General features: G+C 40.0%; 1 protein-coding gene across 1 annotated transcript in view; it reads left to right on the forward strand.

Annotated features, from left to right (window-relative positions):
• Nucleotides 1-903: 903 nt before the first annotated feature.
• GGT5 (gamma-glutamyltransferase 5) overlaps nucleotides 904-20403 on the forward strand; it is a 43371-nt gene continuing 23871 nt past the window's right edge. The window contains exon 1 of the mRNA XM_058158276.1: nucleotides 904-1285. Coding sequence (XP_058014259.1) covers nucleotides 1119-1285 — 167 coding nt within the window. The 5' untranslated portion in view covers nucleotides 904-1118. The remainder of the gene's footprint in view (nucleotides 1286-20403) is intronic.

The following is a 20403-nucleotide window of genomic DNA, read 5'->3' on the forward strand; positions in this document are numbered from 1 at the left end:
TCAACTGTACAAACTGTGTGCAATGCATCTTAAAAACTGGCATTGACATCCAAACAGCTTCTGGAAAAACTCCATCTTCAGATGCTTCTGGAAGGTGGACAAGTTGGAGCCCATCGATCCTCCCTCCCATGGGACCCCCCCCCCGCACAGGCAAGCAACGGGTTCCCCCCCCACAACCTCCCCAAAATTGGGCCAGCCAGGCTGACTCAGCTGGAAAGATGGGGTCATCCGATATGTTCCTGTGCCTATCCCCCTTTACTTCTACCCACATCTCCCTCTGAAGTTGCCCTCATGGCTCAACAGAGGAGCTCTCAGGCTGCCCTGTTCCCAACACAGGCACCTCACAGTCCCAGCGAGGGGGAAGGAGGGTCTGCAGCTGCCCAAAGCCCTAAGCAGGCCCTTCAGAAGAAGTGCTGCTGTGGGGGGCAGGAGAATATCATAGATGTGGCTGGGAGCAATGTGGCCCCTAAGTTGGTGGGTGGGTGGGGCTGCAGGCAAAGGGGGGGGGGCAAAGGTGGCTTGTGCCATGGTGAACAGCTGGCAAGGCCGGCATGATGGGACTTGAGATCAAGGAGGCAAGGCCACATTTGAGAAGAATGGAGACAGCCAGGGGTGGCATTGTGGGGAAAGCAAGGGCAAACTCGCCTCCCCAAGAGAGGTTTTCTCCAAGAAGTCCAATCCCCAACCTGATCCTGGGGGGTCTTCCAGAGAAGAGGGTCTCCGACAGAGACCGGGTCAGGATTAGGCTGAGCCCGTTTTTCCTTCCCAAGCAGGGAATTCGCTGCTGGCATATTTTTTTTCCTACTTTCGAGAAACTCCAACATCTTTTGCTTTTGGTTCCCGGGAAGGGAGGCAGTTCGCCAAGTGTGCGCAGAGCATCCAAGTCCAGGCTTGAAAGGAATTTAGAGGGCTGCAGCCCCAATCCCAGCGCGGGTCCCGCTGCCCGCTGCTCGCCGGCGGGGGAAGAACTGGGGCGCGCTTCGAGGGGGCGGAGCGGGTGCGCGGGCTTGCCCGTCCCTCCTCCCTGCCCAGCCCCCGAAGGGCAGCCCGGTCCGGGAGCTGCTCCGAAGGGCGCCTGGTCGGGGGACGCAGCAGAGCTCGCGGGCCACAGCGGCGGGATGGGGCTGTGGAGGCGGGTGGCCAGCTGCGCGGGGCTGCTGCTGGCGGCCGTCTTGGCGGTGGGCGCGGGGCTGCTGCTCTTCCGCGACCGCCCCAGGTGCGACCCTCCCCGCTATTGGCATGCGGCTGTAGCCGCGGACACCCGCAGATGCTCGGACGTCGGCAGGTAGGCGAAGGCAGCCAAACAGGGACGGGCAGGACGCGCCGTCAGGGACCACGAACGGGGCGGCTGGGGTTGGGGGTATGAACCGCGGCGCTCCCTGCCCGCTTCCCACGGCCGCGAAGTGGGAGCTGCTGTGGCGGCGCTGCTGCGGACAGTGGTGGGGGGTGGGGGGAGAACACCGACGGGCTTTTTTCAGCGCTCCTCGAGCGCTTCGCGAGCCCAGAGCCGAGCAGGGAAAGAGGCGGGTTGCTCCATCTGCCGCCCGCCCGCCCGTCTAAGCTCCGCTCCCAAGCAGGCAAGAGGCGCCCGGGGAGCTCGACGGAGCTTCAGAGCTTCTCACTTTCGAGCCAGGAAAAGTTCGCGGGGGGCCTCCAGCGCTCTCCTCCCCCGCCCCTTTTGTAAGGCAGCTCTTGGCGACCGGTCACGTTTTACTCGTCAGGTCAGTTTTCATTGTACAAGCGGAGCTTCACTGCTTGAAATTGGGATTACACCCCAGAGTTCTAAAGGAGTTGGCAGATGTCAGCTCAGAACCACTTACCATATATTCCACAAATCCTGGAGCTCCTGGGAACTACCAGAGGACTGGAAAAGACCTGATGTGGTTCCCATCTTCAAAAAAAGGGGGGAGGGGAAACAGACCCAGAAAACTACAGACCAATCAGCGGAACATCAATACCTGGGAAGATACTGGATAAGATAACAAAAAACCAGATCTGCCAAAATCTAGAAACGAGTAAAGTAATAACAGATCATGCCAAACCAATCTTATTTCATTCTTCAACATAGTGACTAAATTAGTAGAAGGCCAGACAAGGAATAATGGATGGAAATTGATCAAGGAGAGATTCAACCTAGAAATAAGGAGAAATTTTCTGACAATGAGAACAATCAACCAATGGAACAGAAGTTGCCTTCAGAAGTTTTGGGAGCTTCAGCACTGGAAGCTTTCAAGAAGAGACTGGGCTGCCATCTGTCAGAAATAGAGTAGGGTCTCCTGCTTGGTTGGGTGTTAAGACTAGATGACCTACAAGGTCCCTTTCAACTCTGTTAATCTGTATGAAATAGCAAGCATATAAAACTTTTAAATGAATATCAAATAATTGCTGAAACTTTTCCTTAAGTATGTCACATACTATACAGTAATGTTATTTGCTGTCATCTCTTCAATAAGTTGTTAACTTTTAAAACTTAGCTGCACTCATTCATCCCACTTACCCCTGGAAACTTCTTTCTTTGGTTTTTGTCTCAGCATAGTGTCTGAATGCAGGCAATTATGATTTACTCAACAAACCAATTGGGAGTAGTTTATTGTAAGATGTGAAGCCAGACCCTGTGTTGGTTGATTCCTAGAAAAGAAATCAAGAGATTTCTAGAAAAGAGTTCAAGAGACGTGGCCTCTTCAAAAACAAAAACCTCTGTAATTAAACTTACTAGAGTTCACTTTGGAGATGGGTTTCAGTTCTGTTGCAACCTTTTTCTTGCAAGAGAAGGAAGATCCTTTGAGACCTCAGTTGTCATAATCTTTCTACTCAGAGGGCTTTGTCAAATAGAACCATAATTAGGATGGCCCAGTGGTTATCATCTCCGGGATGCACTGTACTGTGGTCAATGGGTCATAGCTCAGTTGGGGAGATTGACTTCAGCAATATTGTGTTACCTTTCAGACATACCAACCTTCTCATGAACACAAATGACCAAACAACTAAGTTTCAAACTGGCCGTTGAAGTGAAGGTAGATTTGGGGTCCTTCAAAATGGATTCCATAAAGCTACCATAATCTTCAAAGAGTCTCCAACAACAATCTCTCTGTTTGTATATTGGATCATTCAGAAAAACAGAATAACAGGGTTGGAAGGGGATATTGGAGATTTTCTAGTCTAACCGCCTGCTCAAGCAGGAAAACCTAAACCATTTCAAACAAATGGCTGTCCAATCTCTTCTTAAAAGCCTCCAGTGATGGAGTCTCTACAACAGGGGTGTCAAACTCAAGGCCTGGGGGCCAGATTCAGCCCATGGTGTGCTTAGATCTAGCCCACGGGGCTGCCCTGGAAGCAGCGAAGGACCGGCCTGTGGAACTCTGTTTTTGCTGGCAGAGGGTTGCAGGAGGTCGGTGCAGCTGAAAACAAAGCTCGGGAGCCCATTTTTGCTGGCAGAGCTCTCGGGCCACCACATGTGCTCCCCACCATGAGTAACGTCAAGCTGGCCATGCCCATCCTAGCCCCCCAAGGTCAAACATAACCCTGATGCGGCCCTCAGTGAAATCGAGTTTGACACCTCTGCCCTACAACTTCTGAAGACAAGCTGTTCCACTGGCTAATTATTTTCACTGTCAGAAAATTTCTCCTTAATTCTATGTTTCTTCTCTCTTTGATTAGTTTTCATCCATTGCTTCTTTGTCCTGCCTTTTGGGGCTTTGGAAAATTAACAGCAGTAAATAGAGAGATGGAAGAGACAATAATCCATTTAGAGTTAGAAAGATCTTCTTTCTACTTAAGATTCCAGAATGTAAAAAAAAGTAAAAAAGAAGACCTCTGTAACCTCATGATGGAAGCTACTGCAAATGAATAAACATGAAATTCAAAACAATATTGATGAAGCATATTGTGTACAAACCAACTATGCACGACGACACAGACTTCCCCATGAAGTTCATGTAAGGTTCACAAAAAAATCAGTACGGGATGAAATTTACAGAAGAATGCGAGAAGAACAAGTAATTTATAAGGGAAAGGAAATCATTACACTAAAACAACTACCGAAAAGGGTCTGAGACAAAAGAAAGAATGATCAGTTTCTCTCCTCAAAATTAATAAAACAAAGAATTATGTCTTGTTGGTTAGTCCCTGAAGGAATGTTAATATCCTGGCGGGGAAAAAAAAAAAGAATAGACACGGTCGAACAGCAGGGCGCCAAGAGGAACACCTGACAGAGGAAATTGAAATAGACCAAGAACTGAGAGAGGCAACAAAACAGGGACCCCAAGAAAGAGAAGGAGTACAGATGAGATACCAAAAGGAGATAAGAGAAGCAAGACCAACTAATAAGTAGCAAGATGGAAGAAGAGGTGAATCTGTTTTCAGTTAATATAAGCAGATTAAATTCACCCATAAAAAAAAGACAGGCAATAACTAAGTTACAGAAATTAAATATGGATATCATATGCCTACAGGAAGTGCACATAAAAAAGAAAAAAGGCATATTTTGGAAGCCCCTAAGCTAAGAAAATTATTTACATCATTAGCTGAATCAAAAAAAAACGGAATAGCAGCATATATAAACGAATGGCTAAAGCCTAAACAACTGTTTGCAGACAAAGAGGGAAGGACATTATTGATAGAATTTTACATAAAACAAAAAAGGAGTAGTCATTGCAATTATATATGCACCAAATATAAGACAGAAAGAATATTATAGCAAATTATACAAACAATTACTAACACTAGAACTTGATAATATTTGTATACTGGGAGATTTTAATGGAGTGGTAGACCCAAGAAAAGACTATAAAACAGGAACAAAAAAGAATTATCATAGGAAAACCCTGCCAACGGTATTTTTTGATGTGGTCCAAGAATTAAATTTAAAAGATACATGGAGAGAAAATAATCCACAAAAGATTCAGTATACTTTCTTCTCCAATCCCCAACAATCGTGGTCCAGAATAGACATGGGATGGATGCATCCGGAAACAGCAAAAGAAATATTGGAATTAGAAATTACAGCGAGCATCTGGGCAGACCACAGTCCAATAAAAATTAAATGGAAAGGAGAAATAAAGAAGAAAGGGAGGTGGACCGTGAACCAGAGGGTGATTAAAGAAAAAAGTTATATTACATATGTAAAAAAAGAATTAGAATTATATTTAAAAGAAAATTGGAACAAACAAACTACCACTCAAAACCTATGGGACACACTAAAAGCATATGCGAGGGGTATATCTACTGCATATGCAGCCTGAAGAAATAAAAATAAAAAGAGGAAATACACAGACCTTCAGGAAAAACTGGGAAAATTAGAACTTAAATTACAAGAACAACCCTTAAATCAGGAAATCAAAGAACAGAAAGAAATTACCAAACACAAATTAAATTTAATTACACAAGAAGAAGTGGCGCAAAAGATTAGAGCAGACAAAACTATTTCGAAAACGCCAACAAACCGGGTAGATGGCTTGCTCACAGATTAAAAAAAGAAAAGGAAAAGAAATTAATACGCAATCTAGAAGATTTAAACAAATTTTAACGGGGGTTTTATTGGTTCTTATTGTTTTAGTGATCAGGCCTTGATAATATTTAGTTTTAATCTGGGTTTTAAAAGTCTATTTATTATATTGTTTTATATTGTTTTAATATGCCTGTGAACCGCCCTGAGTCCTATGGGAGATGGTGTGGTATATAAGTTTAATAAATAAAATAAATAAAATAAAAATAAGATGAAGAAGGGACAGTACATTTTCAGAATGACAAAATAAAAACCATAGCGACAAACTACTCTCAAGCCCTGTACGGACAAGGAAAAATAGATGAAAATGATATTAAGAGATATTTAAGAGAGAGGCGTCACCCAATTATATCAGATCTAACTAAAGAAATATTAAATGGGAAAATAACAACAACTGAGTTGAAAAGGGCAATACAAAAACAAAAAAATAACAAGGCCCAGATGGAATCCCGGCAGAATTTTATAAGGAATTTAGACCTTGACTTTGTGTCGGAATGGTCAAAAATTTGGCAACTCCAAATCTCTACCAGCAAATGCTCTGTCTTACACATTGGAAAAAAGAATCAGAACACTAAATACAAGCTTGATGGACATTAGCTTGTAGATGACCCTCACCCCGTCAAAGACCTTGGAGTTTTCATATCAAACGATGTAAATGCCAAAGCCCACTGCAACTACATCGCCAAAAAGGCTTTAAGAGTTGTAAACTTAATCTTGCGTAGCTTCTTCTCCAGAAGTTACACTACTAACCAGAGCATACAAAACATTTGCTAGACCAATTCTTGAATACAGCTCGCCTGTCTGGAACCCACACCTCATTTCGGACATTAATACAATTGAGCGTGTCCAGAAATGTTTTACAAGAAGAGTTCTCCACTCCTCTGATCACAACAAAATACCTTATGCCACCAGACTTGAAATCCTGGGTTTAGAAAATTTAGAATTCCACCGCCTTTGCCATGACCTGAGTATAACTCATAAAATCATCTGCTACAACGTCCATCCTGTCAAAGACTACTTCAGCTTCAATCGCAACAATACACGAGCACACAATAGATTTAAACTTAATGTGAACCGCTCCAATCTTGATTGTAGAAAATATGACTTCAGTAACAGAGTTGTTAATGCCTGGAATGCAGTACCTGACTCTGTGGTCTCTTCCCGAAATCCCCAAAGTTTTAACCAAAGACTATCTACTGTTGACCTCTCCCCATTCCTAAGAGGTCTGTAAGGGGTGTGCATAAGAGCACCAGCGTGCCTACCGTTCCTGTCCTAATATTCCCTTTGATTGTATCCAATTCGTATGGTTATTTCATGCTTATACTTATATATACTGTTGTGTTTGACAAATAAATAAATAAATAAATAAATTCAAGAATTATTAGATAATTTATTATTACAAACATATAGTGAAGTATTAGAGAATGCAAAGATACCAGAATCCTGGACGGAAGCTTTAATAACACTTATCCCCAAAAGCAATACTGAAAAACAGAAGATTCAGAACTATAGGCCAATCTTGCTGTTAAATGTCGTTTATAAGTTACTTATGGCCATAATAGCAGAGAGGATTAAAGGTATATTAAACAAAATTATTAAATCAGATCAAAATGGTTTTTTGCCCAACAGATACATCAAAAATAACATGAGAACCACCATAAATGTACTTGAATATTATGAAGCTCACCCAGAGAAGCAAATAACTCTGATATTCTTAGACACGCAGAAAGCTTTCAATAACCTGAACTGGGACTTTATGATCAACCAATTAATAGAAATGAATTGGGGAAAAACTTTATAGAAATGATTAGAGCAATTTATTCTACCCAGAGCAAAAATAATTATAAATGGTGAATATACGGAAAGCTTTAATATAGAAAAAGGAGTACGACAGGGATGCCTTCTGTCCCCTTTATTATTTATTCTAGCCATAGAAATATTAACGTCACAAATTAGAGAAAATTCAGAAATAAGAGGGTTAAAAATTAAATCACAGGAACACAAAGTCCAAGCATTTGCCGATGATCTGGTATTCATTATTGAGGAGCCCCTAGAATCCGGACAATTACTGTTCGAAGACATAAACCAATTTGGTAAGGTGGCAGGACTCAAAATAAACAAGGACAAAACTAAAATGTTGACCAAAAACCTAACAAATAAACAAACTGAGAAATTAGAGGAGAAAGTGGGGATTTCGAGAGTCAAAAAAATTAAATATTTAGGAATACAGGTATCGGCAAAATGCACCACAATAAAAAAAGGTAACTATGACACACTGCTACAAAAAATTCAAAAGGATTTAGAAACTTGGTCCAAATTGCAAATATCGTTGATTGGTAGAATTTCAATGATAAAGATGAACATACTACCCAGATTGTTATATTTGTTTCAAATTATACCGATTAAATTAGAGAAAAATTTCTTCAAACAATTAAATAAAATCACATCAAAATTCATTTGGTCAGGGAAGAAACCTCGCATTAAATTTAAAATATTGCAAGATAGTAGAAGTAGAGGCGGCTTTAGTCTCCCAAATTGGGAGCTCTATTATCAGGCTGCAAGGCTAACATGGCTTAAAGAATGGATCCAGCTACAAAATAAATGAGTACTAATGATAGAAGGCCATGGCAGTTTTCTCTGGGACGGGAAAAATAAATCTCATACATATTTTCAAAGATACTTGTTAAGAAATGCTCTTTTACAAGTTTGGGAGAAAATTAAGAAGGATCACTATACAAAAGTCCCAATTTGGCTATCAACTATGGAATCAATATTACACCCAAATATCACGGATTTGAGTAAAATAATAAGATATGCAGAGCTACTCAATGAAAAAGGGGAATTAAAATCAATCCAAGATTTGAAACAACGACTAAACATGGAATGGTGGCCGTATCTACAAATAAAAACCAGATTCAAAAAAGACCAAGAGCAATATGGCATACGTAGAGAACAATTGGATATAGACAAAATTTTATTAGGATCAGGGGGCGGGGGGAAATGATCACAAAATTTTACAATTTCCTCTTAAAATACAAAATGGAAGATGAAACAGTAAAAGAAACGATGATCTGTTGGGCAAAAATTTTGGGCACAATATAGAATTAGAAAAGTGGGACAAATTTTAGGATAGAAACTATAAATTAACAATAGCAGTAGCCTATAAAGAAAATTTGTACAGAATGTTCCATAGATGACACTTGGCACCAGCGAGATTGGCCAAAATGTTCCCAAATTTACCACCGAATTGTTGGAGATGTGGGTACAAGTTAGGCACATACTACCATATCTGGTGGATGTGCCCCAAGATAAAAAAAATTTGGCAAAAAATTAAAAATTGGTTAGAGGGATCTACCCAATTAAAAATGGAATTTAAACCGGAACTTTACTTATTAGGAATAATTAATCCAAGAATAGATAAATCTTTGCAATATCTAATACTTCATATATTAACGGCAGCAAGGATTAATGTTGCATATAGATGGAAACAAAACAATGTACCAGGAGATGAAATAATAATTCAAAAAATCTTACAATGTGCAGAAATGGACAAGATGACGCTGGAATTTAAGGAAAGGGAAGAGTCGGAATACTACAAAGTGTGGAACAAATTATATGATTGGTTAAACAAAAGAAATCAAAATAATAAATCGGAATGTTAATCTAATTAAGTTAAAACTAGGAAGTGTAAGTTACTGAATAGTGTTAACCGGATAATGATGGCCTGGTAAATAGATACCAATGTAAATATAGAGGAACGATTGAATAAGAACAGAGAATATATATCTATGTCGATACAGCAAGCTGTAAAATAATACATGATGTAATGTTATGTCTGTTACATGTTTTTAATGTGTTTTTGTTTTTGTTTTTATTTTTATTTATTTTGTTTTTAAAAGTTAAAAGTCTAATAAAAATTGTTTTAAAAAAACAATTTATAATTTCTTCCTTTTATCTCTGAAAATCTTAATTCTGAATAGAATAGAATAGAACAGAATAGAATAGAATTGAATAACAGAGTTGGAAGGGACCTTGGAGATCTTCTAGTCCAACCCCCTGGTTAGGCAGGAAACCCTACACCACTTCAGACAAATGGTTATCCAACATCTTCTTAAAAATTTCCAGTGTTAGAGCATTCACAACTTCTGTAGTCAAGTTGTTCCACTGATTAATTGTCCTAACTGTCAGGAAATTTCTCCTTAGTTCAAAGTTGCTTCTCTCCTTGATTAGTTTCCATCTATTGCTTCTTGTCCTACCCTCAGGTGCTTTGGAGAATAGCTTGACTCCCTCTTTGTAGCAAACCCTGAGGTATTGGAACACTGCTATCACAACTCCCCTAATCCTTCTTTTCATTAAACTAGACATACCCAGTTCCTGCAACCGTTCTTCATATGTTTTAGCCTCCAGTCCCCAAATCATCTTTGTTGCTCTTCTCTGCACTCTTTCTAGAGTCTCAACATCTTTTTTACATCGTGGCGACCAAAACTGGATGCAGTATTCCAAGTGTGACCTTACCAAGGCATTATAAAGTGGCATTAACACTTCACGTGATCTTGATTCTATCCCTCTGTTTATGCAGCCCAGAACTGTGTTGGCTTTTTTGGCAGCTGCTGCACACAGCTGGCTCCTATTTAAATGGTTGTCCACTAGGACTCCAAGATCCATCTCACAGTTACTACCATTGAGCAAGGTACCACATATACTGCATTTGGTTTTTCTTGCCTAAATGTAGAATCTTACTTTTTTCACCATTGAATTCAAATATTGTCAGAAGATTTGATCTCTCTTCAATTCTTGTTTTTTTTGTTTTGTTTTTTTTTGTTTGAATTTATACCCCGCCCTTCTCTGAAGACTCATGGTGGCTTACAATGTGTTAAGCAATAGTCTTCATCCCTTTTTTGTATATTATATACAAAGTCAACTTATTGCCCCCAACAATCTGGGTCCTCATTTTACATACCTTATAAAGGATGGAAGGTTGAGTCAACCTTGGGCCTGGTGGGACTTGAACTTGCAGTAATTCCAAGCAGCTGTGTTAATAACAGACAGACTTAGTCTGCTGAGCCACCAGAGGTCCCCCTTTATCCCATCACATAAATCCCATTCCATTCTTCAAGGCTTCAACAATCCTCTTTTGCAAATCCAATGAAAAGATATTATCCAAGTCATTCTCGTGGTTTGTCATTGTATTTCCCCTTTAAGTTTGAAAACTTCAATCAGTTTGCTGCTTTTGTATATCCAAATCCTGTCTGGGTCATTCTCTTGGCCAGTCACTTTTTCCACTTTAAATGCCTTCTCTGTCTTGTCTTTTACATTGTTTCTAATCCAATGTTTATGATGCTGCTATTTCTGTAGTATTAGTTTCACATCTGTCATTCCTTCATTACCATCTTTTCTTTTATGTACACTGAGAGCATATTTTATTTTTATTTATTTTGTTTTTAAAAGTTAAAAGTCTAATAAAAATTGTTTTAAAAAAACAATTTATAATTTCTTCCTTTTATCTCTGAAAATCTTAATTCTGAATAGAATAGAATAGAATAGAATAGAATAGAATAGAATAGAATAACAGAGTTGGAAGGGACCTTGGAGGTCTTCTAGTCCAACCCCCTGGTTAGGCAGGAAACCCTACACCACTTCAGACAAATGGTTATCCAACATCTTCTTAAAAATTTCCAGTGTTGGAGCATTCACAACTTCTGTAGTCAAGTTGTTCCACTGATTAATTGTTCTAACTGTCAGGAAATTTCTCCTTAGTTCAAAGTTGCTTCTCTCCTTGATTAGTTTCCATCTATTGCTTCTTGTCCTACCCTCAGGTGCTTTGGAGAATAGCTTGACTCCCTCTTCTTTGTAGCAAACCCTGAGGTATTGGAACACTGCTATCACAACTCCCCTAGTCCTTCTTTTCATTAAACTAGACATACCCAGTTCCTGCAACCGTTCTTTATATGTTTTAGCCTCCAGTCCCCAAATCATCTTTGTTGCTCTTCTCTGCACTCTTTCTAGAGTCTCAACATCTTTTTTACATCGTGGCGACCAAAACTGGATGCAGTATTCCAAGTGTGGCCTTACCAAGGCATTATAAAGTGGCACTAACACTTCACGTGATCTTGATTCTATCCCTCTGTTTATGCAGCCCAGAACTGTGTTGGCTTTTTTGACAGCTGCTGCACACGGCTGGCTCCTATTTAAATGGTTGTCCACTAGGACTCCAAGATCCCTCTCACAGTTACTACCATTGAGCAAGGTACCACATATACTGCATTTGGTTTTTCTTGCCTAAATGTAGAATCTTACTTTTTTCACCATTGAATTCAAATATTGTCAGAAGATTTGATCTCTCTTCAATTCTTTTTTGTTTTGTTTTGTTTTTTTTGTTTGAATTTATACCCCGCCCTTCTCTGAAGACTCATGGTGGCTTACAATGTGTTAAGCAATAGTCTTCATCCCTTTTTTGTATATTATATACAAAGTCAACTTATTGCCCCCAACAATCTGGGTCCTCATTTTACCTACCTTATAAAGGATGGAAGGTTGAGTCAACCTTGGGCCTGGTGGGACTTGAACTTGCAGTAATTCCAAGCAGCTGTGTTAATAACAGACAGACTTAGTCTGCTGAGCCACCAGAGGTCCCCCTTTATCCCATCACATAAATCCCATTCCATTCTTCAAGGCTTCAACAATCCTCTTTTGCAAATCCAATGAAAAGATATTATCCAAGTCATTCTCATGGTTTGTCATTGTATTTCCCCTTTAAGTTTGAAAACTTCAATCAGTTTGCTGCTTTTGTATATCCAAATCCTGTCTGGGTCATTCTCTTGGCCAGTCACTTTTTCCACTTTAAATGCCTTCTCTGTCTTGTCTTTTACATTGTTTCTAATCCAATGTTTATGATGCTGCTATTTCTGTAGTATTAGTTTCACATCTGTCATTCCTTCATTACCATCTTTTCTTTTATGTACACTGAGAGCATATTTTATTTATTTATTTATTTATTTGTCAAACACAACAGTTTATGTAAGTATAAGCATGAAATAACCATACGAATTGGATACAATCAAAGGGAACATTAGGACAGGAACGGTAGGCACGCTGGTGCTCTTATGCATGCCCCTTACAGACCTCTTAGGAATGGAGTGAGGTCAATAGTAGATAGTCTTTGGTTAATCACTAGAGATGTGCTATGTTCCTTCTTGCTTCAAACACTCTACCATCATCCCAGTGCCGAAGAAGCCCACCATCAAGGAACTGAATGACTACAGACCAGTTGCTCTAACATCTGTAGTCATGAAAACCTTTGAAAGGCTAGTGCTTTCCTACCTGAAAACCATCACGAATCCGCTCTTAGACCCCTTGCAATTTGCATACCGAGCAAATAGATCAACAGATGATGCTGTTAATATGGCTCTGCACTACATCCTACAACATCTTGAGTCTCCAAAGACCTATGCAAGGGTCCTATTTGTAGACTTTAGTTCAGCATTCAATACCATCATTCCAGACATTCTTCTAACTAAGCTAAACCAGCTACAGGTACCGGAACAGACTTGTAAGTGGATCACAAGCTTCCTAACAAACAGGAAGCAGCAGGTGAAGCTAAGCAAGATCACATCAAATACCTGTACAATTAGCACAGGGCCCCCCCAAGGCTGTGTGCTCTCCCCACTTCTCTTTTCTCTGTATACCAACGACTGCATCTCCAATGATCCATTTGTTAAGCTACTGAAGTTCGCAGATGACACAACAGTGATTGGTCTCATTCGAGACAATGACGAATCCGCATATAGACGAGAGGTCGAACGACTAGCCTTGTGGTGCAACCAAAACAATCTGGAACTGAACACACTCAAAACCGTAGAAATGGTGGTAGACTTTAGGAAAAACCCTTCCATACTTCCACCTCTCACAATACTTGACAACACAGTATCAACAGTAGAAACCTTCAAATTTCTGGGTTCTATCATATCGCAAGATCTCAAATGGACAGCTAACATCAAAAACATAATTAAAAAAGGACAACAAAGAATGTACTTTCTGCGCCAACTCAGTAAGCTCAAACTGCCCAAGGAGCTGCTGATCCAATTCTACAGAGGAATTATTGAGTCTGTCATTTGCACCTCTATAACTGTCTGGTTCGGTTCTGCAACCCAACAAGAAAAACACAGACTTCAGAGGATAATTAGAACTACAGAAAAAATAATTGCTACCAACTTGCCTTCCATTGAGGACCTGTATACTGCACGAATCAAGAAGAGGGCCGTGAAAATATTTGCAGATCCCTCGCATCCTGGACATAAACTGTTTCAACTCCTACCCTCAAAACGACGCTATAGAGCACTGCACACCAGAACAACTAGACACAAGAACAGTTTTTTCCTGAAGGCCATCACTCTGCTAAACAAATAATTCCCTCAACACTGTCAGACTATTTACTGAATCTGCACTACTATTAATCGTTTCATAGTTCCCATCACCAATCTCTTTCCACTTATGACTGTATGACTATAACTTGTTGCTGGCAATCCTTATGATTTATATTGATATATTGATCATCAATTGTGTTGTAAATGTTGTACCTTGATGAACGTATCTTTTCTTTTATGTACACTGAGAGCATATGCACCAAGACAAATTCCTTGTGTGTCCAATCACACTTGGCCAATAAAATTCTATTCTATTCTATTCTAAAGCTTTGGGGATTTCAGGAAGAGACCACAGAGTCAGGTACTGCATTCCAGGCATTAACAACTCTGTTACTGAAATCATATTTTCTACAATCAAGATTGGAGTAGTTCACATTAAGTTTAAATCTATTGTGTGCTCGTGTATTGTTGCGATTGAAGCTGAAGTAGTCTTTGACAGAAAGGACGTTGTAGCAGATGATTTTATGAGTTATACTCAGGTCATGGTGAAGGCAGCGGAGTTCTAAATTTTCTAAACCCAGGATTTCAAGTCTGGTGGCATAAGGTATTTTGTTGTGATCAGAGGAGTGGAGAACTCTTCTTGTAAAACATTTCTGGACACGCTCAATTGTATTAATGTCCGAAATAAGGTGTGGGTTCCAGACAGGCGAGCTGTATTCGAGAATTGGTCTAGCAAATGTTTTGTATGTTCTGGTTAATAGTGTAACCTTTCTGGAGAAGAAGCTACGCAAGATTAAGTTTACAACTCTTAAAGCCTTTTTGGCGATGTAGTTGCAGTGGGCTTTAGCACTTACATCGTTTGATATGAAAACTCCAAGGTCTTTGACATGGTGAGGGTCATCTACAAACTAATTTCCATCAAGCTTGTATTTAGTGTTCTGATTCTTTTTTCCAATGAGTAAGACAGAGCATTTGCTGGTAGAGATTTGGAATTGCCAAATTTTTGACCATTCCGACACAAAGTCAAGGTCTTTTTGAAGGGTAGCCGCATTGTTGGTAGTGTTAAATAGTTTAACATCATCGGTGAAGAGAACACAATTACTTATAATATGGTCACAGAGGTTGTTAATGTATAATATGAAGAGTGTTGGTCCTAGAACGTTGCCTCGGGGGACAGCGCTATTGACATGAGCGGGATTTGATAGGGTATTGCCTATTTTGACTACTAGTTGTCTGTTTGACAGGAACGCTGTTATCCAATTATGGAGGGGTCCGGAGATGCCGTAGGATTTTAGTTTTAGAAGAAGTTTGTCATGTACAACTGAGTCAAAAGCTTTACAGAAGTCTATGTAAATTGCATCTATTGCTTTGCCCTGATCAAGATTTGTAGTCCATATGTTTTTGCAGTGAAGAAGTTGTAAATTACAGGATAATTTTTTTCTAAAACCAAATTGTTTATTAGAAAGTAGGTTGTTTGTTTCAAGGTGGAGGGTGATGGATTGGTTGATGGTTGATTCCATTACTTTGCAGGTGACGCAGCATAAAGAAATTGATCTGTAATTTTCAACTAGGCTGGGGTCTCCTTTTTTGAAGACAGGGATGACCGTAGCTAGTGACAATAGTTTGGGAAGGGAGCTGGTCCTGAAAGATTTTTCAAAGATTATGCTTAGGGGTTTTGCTATAACAGTGGAAAGCTTTTTTAAGAAGTATGCACATAGACCATCAGGTCCAATAGATAGAGATGGTTTCAGTCTGCGAAAGGCCTTTTCAACATTATCTTCTGTGAAATCTATTTGTGTTAGATCGTCGTAATCATTGTTGGTACGACTGGGGAATTTTGGGTATGAGCCATTATTGTTAACAAAGACTGAGCCGAAGAATGTGTTAAAGAGCTTTGCTTTAACTGTTTCATCATTACATTCTTTACCGTTAGATCCTTTTAGGGGTGGGATGGATCTCGAGTCTTTAAATTTGTTGTTTACAAAATTATAGAAAGCACGATTGGATTTTATGCACAGAAGGTCTTCTTCTTGTTTGATGTGGTAATTGGTGCATTCAGTCTTTATTTGGTGGCATATATTTTTTTAGTGGTTTTTAAAGTTGGCTACATAGCCAGTTTTGTTTTTTCGCCAGAGGGATTTTTTTTTATGCACCAAGACAAATTCTTTGTGTGTCCAATCACACTTGACCAATAAAAAATTCTATTCTATTCTATTCTATTCTATTCTCTTTTACACTTCATCCATCCATAGAAGCGGATATTTACCAATATTGTTGATATTATGGCTACCTGGCCTCTGTTCATCTTGATCCAGAAAAAGCCCTGGCTGAGATATAGCAAAACTCAATTGAGACCTCAGTTGTGACAAACTACTTGCAGGACCTGGACAGCATCTTTTGTAACATCTCTAAAGACCTTTTAGAAGACCTTGTCTGCTCCTCATAGAAGGGCCTTTCCATTGGCAGGATTTGATGATGTGCCTTTGAAGATCATGGGGGGGGGAGATTCAGGAGCATCTTGTAGTGGTCTCTCTGGGTGTGCAGATGATATATTCTCCCTCTCCCTCCCCTCTCTCTCTTGTCTGTATGTCTGTCAGACTGGCCCCAGCTACTCCCTAGGAAAGGACAATCCTTGACTCCATAGGTTTTAGAGAAAAGGTACTTTTAGTAGAGATGCTGAGTACAGCGTGGATAAGGCAAACTCTGAAGAAAACCCATGGAAAAATCGTATATTGAAAGCAATCCTCAATGTCCAAAACCCTCCCCCCAGGCAAGCAGTCCAATCAGGTCTCGTTCCATTGTTTTGGGAACTCAGAGCCTCAGGTGCCAGTGTAAATTCCTTTCCCAGGATTGTCGTCCTTGAAGCTTGGCAGATGGCTCTGTTTGGCAGCTCTGGTTCCTGTTAGTGTCCATACTCCCCAATTTCCCATAGCATCATTTCCCACGTCCAGCACGCTTCCCTGCCCAGATGCCATAGGATTTTAGTTTTAAAAGAAGCTTGTCATGTACCACTGAGTCAAAAGGTTTACAGAAGTCTATGTAAATTGCATCTATTGCTTTGTCCTGATCAAGATTTGTAGTCCATATGTTTTTCAGTGAAGAAGTTGTAAATTACAGGATAATTTTTTTCTGAAATTGTTTATTGGAGAGTAGGTTGTTTGTTTCAAGGTGGAGGGTGATGGATTGGTTGATGATTGATTCCATTGCTTTGCAGGTGAGGCAGCATAAAGAAATTGGTCTGTAATTTTCAACTAGACTGGGGTCTCCTTTTTTGAAGACAGGGATGACCGTGGCTAGTGACCTTAGTTTGGGAAGGGAGCTGGTCCTGAAATATTTTTCAAAGATTATGCTTAGGGGTTTTGCTACAACGGTGGAAAGCTTTTTTAAGAAGTATGCACATAGACCATCAGGTCCAATAGATAGAGATGGTTTCAGTCTGCGAAAGGCCTTTTCAACATTATCTTCTGTGAAATCTATTTGTGTTAGATCGTCGTAATCATTGTTGGTACGACTGGGGAATTTTGGGTATGAGCCATTACTGTTAACAAAGACTGAGCCGAAGAATGTGTTAAAGAGGTTTGCTTTAACTGTTTCATCATTACATTCTTTACCGTTAGATCCTTTTAGGGGTGGGATGGATCTCGAGTCTTTAAATTTGTTGTTTACAAAATTATAGAAAGCATGATTGGATTTTATGCACAGAAGGTCTTCTTCTTGTTTGATGGGGTAATTGGTGCATTCAGTCTTTATTTGGTGGCATATATTTTTTTAGTGGTTTTTAAAGTTGGCTACATAGCCAGTTTTGTTTTTTCGCCAGAGGGATTTTTTTTTATGCACCAAGACAAATTCTTTGTGTGTCCAATCACACTTGACCAATAAAAAATTCTATTCTATTCTATTCTATTCTATTCTATTCTCTTTTACACTTCATACATCCATAGAAGCGGATATTTACCAATATTGTTGATATTATGGCTACCTGGCCTCTGTTCATCTTGATCCAGAAAAAGCCCTGGCTGAGATATAGCAAAACTCAATTGAGACCTCAGTTGTGACAAACTACTTGCAGGACCTGGACAGCATCTTTTGTAACATCTCTAAAGACCTTTTAGAAGACCTTGTCTGCTCCTCATAGAAGGGCCTTTCCATTGGCAGGATTTGATGATGTGCCTTTGAAGATCGTGGGGGGGGGGGAGATTCAGGAGCATCTTGTAGTGGTCTCTCTGGGTGTGCAGATGATATATTCTCCCTCTCCCTCCCCTCTCTCTCTTGTCTGTATGTCTGTCAGACTGGCCCCAGCTACTCCCTAGGAAAGGACAATCCTTGACTCCATAGGTTTTAGAGAAAAGGTACTTTTAGTAGAGATGCTGAGTACAGCGTGAATAAGGCAAGCTCTGAAGAAAACCCATGGAAAAATCGTATATTGAAAGCAATCCTCAATGTCCAAAACCCTCCCCCCAGGCAAGCAGTCCAATCAGGTCTCGTTCCATTGTTTTGGGAACTCAGAGCCTCAGGTGCCAGTGTAAATTCCTTTCCCAGGATTGGCGTCCTTGAAGCTTGGCAGATGGCTCTGTTTGGCAGCTCTGGTTCCTGTTAGTGTCCATACTCCCCAATTTCCCATAGCATCATTTCCCACGTCCAGCATGCTTCCCTGCCCAGATGCCCCCTGGTTATGGCAGTTGCTAGTGAGCTTCAAAGAAAGTGAAGATGAGCAGCTGCCTGTCTATCTGTCTGTCTGTCTGTCTGTTTATCTATCTATCTATCCATCCATCCATCCATCCATCATTTCCAGAGGGCAGGACCTGTATGCTTGGTTTCTTTTAACAAGTAACTCATTCAAACATTCTCTTATTTTCAGGCCATTTCATTAACTTAAAAGGATTGAATGTTCCATTGAATGTGATTTCCGTAATGTATTTCCTCTGCCTACAACAGAGGATAGATAGCTACTAGGAAGGATGAAAAGAATAATAGTAATAAAGACACACAGGGAAAATTTATTACAATCATTGAACACATTGTCTTCACAAACTTTGTTCTAACTTTGGGCCAGTCACTCTCTCTCAGCCCAGTGCACTTTACAGGGTTGCTGCTGGGGAGAAAACAGAAGGAGGAAAGTGTATTAGGTATGTTCGCCACCTTTAGTCATTTATAAAAACAATAAAGGTAGAAAGTGGAATACAAATGAATAAACAAATGAACAAAATGTTGTATTAGCTGCCCCTGTACAGTATGTTTGCCCAGTGAATTTCCTCTCCAAAAGCTAGTTGCCTTATATTTCTAGGCTACAACTCTGCTTACTCAAGAACAAACAGGACTTCACTCAGTCACTCACTCACAATCAGCAATTATCAGCCACTCTTAGGACACATTTCTTGTAACAGCAACTGTTTGTGAGCTCTCTCTTTTTCCACAATAGCTGAGCATGCAATTCCTCAGGATCCCTGGCTGTCTAGACATTCTATCCTCTTCCCTTCCTTTCCTGCTGATGAATTGTGTTGCAATTCTCCTTTGAGCTCTTCTGTTTGCTTAATCTGAGGACAAGAACACAAGGGTTGGAACAGAGAACTGCATGTACTTTGTGAAGTCATCTGCCTCCCCAGAGATGATCTGCTGTCTTCAGGTGAAGTCCTGCTCTCCACCACAGTTTAATCAGCAGCCATTGGTCACTAGCCTCTGCCTGTTGAAGGGCATCATTGTGCCTTTTAGGCAGTCAGTATCTTGCTGCTGCTTCCATCCTTCCGAGGTCAGTAAAATGAGGATCCAAATTTTTTTTTTATTATTCCTTTTCGTCACAACAGTATACACAAACAATTGTCATAGATAAAACAACATAATTTGAAGAAAATATACATATATGTATAAAAAAAATATGCATCAACTATATCAATTTGATATGATGAAGGGAACAATAGGACAGGGAACGGTAGGCACTTTTGTGCGCTTATGCACGCCCCTTATGGTCCTCTTAGGAATGGGGTGAGGTCAATAGTAGACAGTTTTTGGTTGAAGATTTTGGGATTTTGAGTAGAGACCACAGAGTCAGGTAATGAGTTCCAAGCATTAACAACTCTGTTACAGAAGTCATATTTTCTGCAATCAAGTTTGAAGCGGTTGACATTTAGCTTGAATCTATTTTTTGCTCTTGTAATATTTCGATTAAAGCTGAAGTAGTCTTTTATAGGAAGGATATTGCAATAGATGATTTTGTGTGTTAAACACATGTCATGTCGAAGTCGACGGAGTTGTAAGTTTTCTAATCCCAGGATTTCAAGCCTGGTGGTATAAGGTATTTTCTTGTTTTTGGAGGAGCGAAGAACTCTTCTAGTAAAATATTTCTGGATGCGTTCTATTGTATTTATGACAGAGATGTGGTATGGGTTCCAGACGGATGAGCTGTATTCAAGAATAGATCTGGCAAATGTTTTTTATGTTCTAGTTAGTAGTGTAGAGTTTTTAGAAAAGAAGCTGCGTAAAATTAGGTTTACAACTCTTAGGGCTTCTTTTCGCTATGTAGTTGCAGTGAGCTTTGGCATT

The sequence above is a fragment of the Ahaetulla prasina genome, chromosome 15, assembly GCF_028640845.1.
Source record: "Ahaetulla prasina isolate Xishuangbanna chromosome 15, ASM2864084v1, whole genome shotgun sequence".
Taxonomy (NCBI): Eukaryota; Metazoa; Chordata; class Lepidosauria; order Squamata; family Colubridae; genus Ahaetulla; species Ahaetulla prasina.